This window comes from Saimiri boliviensis, chromosome 1 (assembly GCF_048565385.1).
Source record: "Saimiri boliviensis isolate mSaiBol1 chromosome 1, mSaiBol1.pri, whole genome shotgun sequence".
NCBI lineage: Eukaryota > Metazoa > Chordata > Mammalia > Primates > Cebidae > Saimiri > Saimiri boliviensis.
Window position 1 is genome coordinate 160,891,910 of NC_133449.1, and position 5,342 is coordinate 160,897,251.

The 5,342-nt window shown below is 54.3% G+C and overlaps 1 protein-coding gene across 1 annotated transcript; it reads left to right on the top strand.

Moving 5' to 3' along the window:
- Positions 1–500: 500 nt before the first annotated feature.
- On the top strand, positions 501–5,342 carry IL17B (interleukin 17B). Its single transcript, XM_003934002.4, has 3 exons — positions 501–717; positions 2,660–2,949; positions 5,010–5,342. Exons 1-3 carry the CDS (start codon positions 697–699, stop codon positions 5,239–5,241), a joined length of 543 nt encoding a protein of 180 aa, XP_003934051.2. The 5' UTR covers positions 501–696; the 3' UTR covers positions 5,242–5,342.

Below are 5,342 nucleotides of genomic sequence, written 5' to 3' on the forward strand. Positions count from 1 at the left end.
AGAAAAACAACATGGGGTGGTGGATAGAGCCCTGGATGGGGACCAGCTGGAAACAGCAGCTCTGACATCTCTAACTCACTGTCAATAGTCACAAGTCCCTTCCTCGCTCCAGCCTCAGTTTACCTGACTGTGATCTAGAGGGGTGGAGCTTTGGTCTCCTAGGGCTGCGGAACTCACCTGAGGCTGGCAGAGGCTGGAGTGCCTGAGGCTGTTTCTCTGGGAGATGGGGTGCCTGCTCCCGGCCAGCTCCGTCTGAGAACATTTGCTCTCCTGACCAACTGACGGCCCATCCCTCCTCCACCCTCACCCCCTTGCCATCCCCAAAGCAAACGAAGCTGATTGTCTTAGCTGGCCCTGCGGGTGCTGGCTGGGCAGCAGGCCGCAGGCCACAGGCGGAGGTGCCACCGGCCAGAGCCCCACCAGACACACAGGGCATTGTCCCTCGGTCAACAGCCCCTGGGCACCTCAGCTCAGCTCCTGACCTGCCCCCACGCTCCTCACCGCCTGCCACTGCGCTGGGCTCAGCCAGCTGGGGGCCCAAGGCTCCCAGCTGATGACGAGCCCACCCACTCACTCCCACAGCGGCCCCCAGTTGAGCTATAATTGCTTCGCTCCATCCTGTTGCTGCCATTCTCTCGGCGGCATCTGGGGTTCCAGGCGGGCAGCAGCTGCAGGCTGACCTTGTAGCTTGGCGGAATGGACTGGCCTCACAACCTGGTACGTGGCGCTTCCCCGCTGCACCCCCACCCCTTTTTAGAGCCCAAATATGTCAGTTTTTCTTTCCTATTGATTAATGGCTGCCTCTGTTTGGTTTGGAATCTGCAGAGGCGACATCTCTGTCTTCTCCCCCAAGACTAGAAAGAAACAGAGACTGGTCTCAGAGCCTGCAGCTGTGGGCAGCAGCACAGCCTCCTGAACTGAGCTCAGCTGGGGCACACTGAAGCCTTTTCAGAACAGAGGTGTCTGGGGAGGTCCCGGCAAACTCAGTCAGCGGGGTTTTTCCAAAGAGACCTGGCCTCGAGGTCCCGGCTGCATGACCTTGGGCAAGTCCTTCTGTTTCTGTGTCCCATCTGGAGATGGGACTTTGAGGGAGGGGGCTTTGATTCTATTCTACGTTTCTCCGAGTGGAGAGCCAGAGTTTAAGAACGCCCTGTGAGAAATTCCAATGAGAGAGCCTATTGTTAGGGAGACATATTTTCTGCACTAGAATCTAGGACCAAAAAGGAAGAATTTAGCGACTTGAATCTCTGTTGCAGATTTTGTGCCAGCAAATACCTCTGCCAAGAGGGGCTCTGCTGAAGCTTGTTTTCTAGGGTCAAGACTTGCAGGGTAGCCTGAATAAAGCAGGCGTGGGCCATGGGGCTTTGGGGCTGTGGGGTGAGGCATACAGGGAACGCATGGAGCCCAGCTCAATGCAAGAGGAGTCAGTGGTGCCTCCATCCTGGGACCTCTGCCGCACACGTAGGCACTGGCCCTTCTCGCTCTGGATTACTGAGGAGTCTGGGTTCAGTCAGGCCCGAGACCACTTCTTTGTGAGCCAAAGCCTTTCCTGATGCTCCTGGTGCTGGGAGGGAGACGTGGATGGCAATGGGTGTGTGTGTGTGTGTGTGTGTGTGTGTGTGTGTGTGTGTGTGTGTGTGGAGGGCTTGGGGGATGGCTGGAAGAGGGAAGGCTCAGGGTGGAGGGTAGTGCAGGGGGACATGGCGTCCACAACTTGACTCACAAAAAGAGACTTGGCTCTCCCACCTTTAGCCCACAACTTACCCATCTCCCCAACTTCATGCCGTGCCCTCTTCCTCCCGCCCACTATTTACATTCCATTCAGCAAAGTTCTTAACCAGTTCCAACCTCCTGTCTCATCTTCCCCCCACCTGCCCCTCCTATACCTGTAAGACTTCAACTTCGTCAGCCCATGCCTGTCACGCCTCATCTGATGTGTCCCTTCCCCAGAAAAGTTTCCTAGGCCATTGCTGTGGCACAGGTAAGCAGGAGGCCCCATTCTTCTCCAGCCACACACTGAACAGGGCCATCCTGGACTTGCTGCTAGTGAGACTTGGGTATTTGTCGTCTTGTTCACTGTTTTCCTTCTCAGACATAAATGACAGAAGGGCAGCGATGGGGACAGTCAATCATTTGCTCAGTGAGTGTCCACTGAATGTACCATGCAGACACGGGGGATATGACAGTGTATGGAAACTGACAGATGCCCCCACGGAGTCCACGCTGAGTTGGGGGCAGACACATAAAAGAATTGTACATACAAACTGTAAGACTGAAGTCATGCAAGAGGCATGTGGGTTATGAGAGCCCAAAAAAGTCCAGAGGCATCCCTAGGGACATGGCACTAGAGCTGATGCATGAGGGCTGGGAAGGGGTCCAGGAGGTGAAGAGGCAGAACGCTGCAGGCAGAGGCCTGTGCAAAGTCCCGGTGGCAGGAAGGAGCATGCGGAGAGAAAGATTGAGGGAAGACCAGGGGCTGGAGCACACATGAGACAGGAATCAGGGGGTAATTTGAGGAAGGAGAGCTGGGGGATGGTGGGCTGTGTCAGACCTGAGCCTGGGAGACCCCTAAGGACAATGAGAAAGAACCATGGACCTCAAGTCTTGGCCCAGAAAAAGACTTGACTCTCCCACCTTTGACCTTGGCTTTCCTCCCCAGCTGTTCCTTCTTATCATTTCCATCTTCCTGGGGCTGAGCCAGCCCAGGAGCCCCAAAGGCAAGAGGAAGGGGCAAGGGCGGTCTGGGCCCCTGGCCCCTGGCCCTCACCAGGTGCCACTGGACCTGGTGTCACGGGTGAAACCGTACGCCCGAATGGAGGAGTATGAGAGGAACCTCGAGGAGATGGTGGCCCAGCTGAGGAACAGCTCAGAGCTGGCCAAGAGGAAGTGTGAGGTCAACTTGCAGCTGTGGATGTCCAACAAGAGGAGCCTGTCTCCCTGGGGCTACAGGTAGGCTGGGCAGTGGTGACAAGCTGTCTTAGGGGAGCGGGGGCCTTTCCCGCATCTCAGTCATTGTAATAGCGAAGATCTTGGATTCAGAGGTCTGGGTGCTTGGGTTCGGATCCTAGCTCTGCCTCTTACTCGCCTTTGAGGCTTTGGACAAATGGATGAGCCTTTCTGAGCCTCAGTTTCCTCAATGTAAATGGAGGCGACCATAGTACCTACTTCAGAGACTTGTTGTAAAATGAGATATCCATGTGGACAACTGCCCTTATTGTTCTTCCAGTCTCCACGGAGGTGCCTGCAAGGCTTTCCCCAGATGTCACCTCCTCCGCTCTGTGGGTCTCGTATGCCCTTCTCAGATATGGCGCTTCTGTGCAGTGTTACTGTCTGTCTCTCAGGCTGGGTCTGGGCCTTCCCAGTGCCTGCATCAGAATCACCTAGGGATTCCCATGCCCCATCAAAACCTCCAGCAGCGAGGCCCAGGAAGTGCTGTTTCCTATAGCTCCACGTGATCGGGACTCACAGCAGGCTCAGGCCGTGATTTGGGAATCAAGACCCGCTGCCCTGGATGACGATGGCAGCAGCGTCCTCCCTTGGTTGTAGCTCTGCTTTGTCGCTCAGTGCCTGACCCGCAGAAAGGACCAAAGATGAAGGAATGGGCTGACCCTGAGGTCCTCACTCACAAACCCAGGCCAGAGATTTTTCAGGCACGTGACGTATACCCTGAGACTCTAGAATAGCACTATTCACCAGGACTTTCTGTGATGATGTCAAGTCCGGTATGGTAGCCACAAGCCTCATGTGGCTACTGAGCTCTTGACATGTGGCGATGCGACCGAGGGATTAACTTTGATTAAATTTTTCAATTTTTTGCTTGAGACAGTGTTTCACTCCATCACTCAGGCTGGAGTACAGTGGCATGGTTTCGGCTCCCTGCAGCCTCTGCCTCCTGGGCTCAAGCAATCTTTCCACCTCAGCCTCCCATGTAGCTGGGACCACAGGCATGCATCACCATACCTGGCTAATTTTTTTTTTTTTTTTTTTTTTTTTTTTTTTTTTTGTAGAGACAGGATCTCACTATGTTGCCCAGGCTGGTCTCACATTCCTAATCTCAAGCGATCCACTGGCCTCGGTCTCCCAAAGTGGTAGGATTATAGGGGTGAGCCACCATATTCAGCCTGATTAATTTAAATTGAACTTGACACACGAAGCTAGTGGCTACTGCATTGGACAATGCAGCTCCCAAATGTGACCATTGGAAGGCTTGGAAAAGATCCTCCAGAGTGGAGCTTTTCACTCTTGACTGTGCCCATGAATCACTCGGGGATCTGATAAAAATGCAGCTTCCGATTTAGGAGGTTCCGCATTTTTAGCGAGCTCCTAAGCATAAGGTGATACTAAAGCTGCATGTCCACAGGTCCAGCTCACCCACTTCCTTGTCCCCTATTTAGCAGATGGGGAAACTGAGGTGCAGAGAAGGAGAGGTCACAAAGCAAGTCCCTGTATGGGAGGCTCCATGAGAGCACTAGGAGGGAACTTGTCTGCTTTGTTCATCAATGAACACCTGAAGTCCGGGACAGAACTGCTCACATGGTGAGCATGTAAGGGTTTAATGAATGGAGACTAAGTTAGAATAGAACCCAGACTTCCTGACTTCTTTGCCAGTGGAAATTAGGCATCAGTAAAACTAATCCGCCTTTTATTTCCGTGGATTAAGTTTCCCAATAAAATAAACACAGTGGGGGGTGGGGCAGGCAGAGGGAGGCCCAAAGCTACTCTACCATCCCCATGGTGCAACCTAGTACTGTGATGGACATCCACAAAAGAAGGAAGCCGGGTGACTGGTGACCTTGAAGCTGGGTAACCTTGGGGTTCTTGACTTGCCTTCCATGATCTTCAGCATCCTCATGTGGAACCTGGAGATGATTACTGCCTTTCCTCCAGCCCAACAGTCTTGCTGTGGGAATGAAAAACTCTGATTAGGCAGGGCGGGGGTGTGGGTTATGGGTGCTGACTGGCTGTTTCCTGATCACCTTCCACTCTGCTCTTTCTCCTGCTCCCTGCAGCATCAACCACGACCCCAGCCGTATCCCCACGGACCTGCCGGAGGCACGGTGCCTGTGTCTGGGCTGTGTGAACCCCTTCACCATGCAGGAGGACCGCAGCATGGTGAGCGTGCCGGTGTTCAGCCAGGTGCCAGTGCGCCGCCGCCTCTGCCCGCCACCGCCCCGCACAGGGCCGTGCCGCCAGCGCGCGGTCATGGAGACCATCGCCGTGGGCTGCACCTGCATCTTCTGAACCACCTGGCCCAGAAGCTGGACCAGCAGCCCAAGCCATTCTCCCTGCACTCTTGTGCCAAGAAAGGCCTATGAAAAGTAAATGCTGACTTTTGAAAGCAA

Coding starts and splice junctions, on each gene's coding strand:
- IL17B (XM_003934002.4), top strand. CDS start 697: ATGGACTGGCCTCACAACCTG. Junction 718..2,659: donor TGGACTGGCCTCACAACCTG/GTACGTGGCGCT, acceptor TTTCCTCCCCAG/CTGTTCCTTCTTATCATTTC. Junction 2,950..5,009: donor CTGTCTCCCTGGGGCTACAG/GTAGGCTGGGCA, acceptor TGCTCCCTGCAG/CATCAACCACGACCCCAGCC.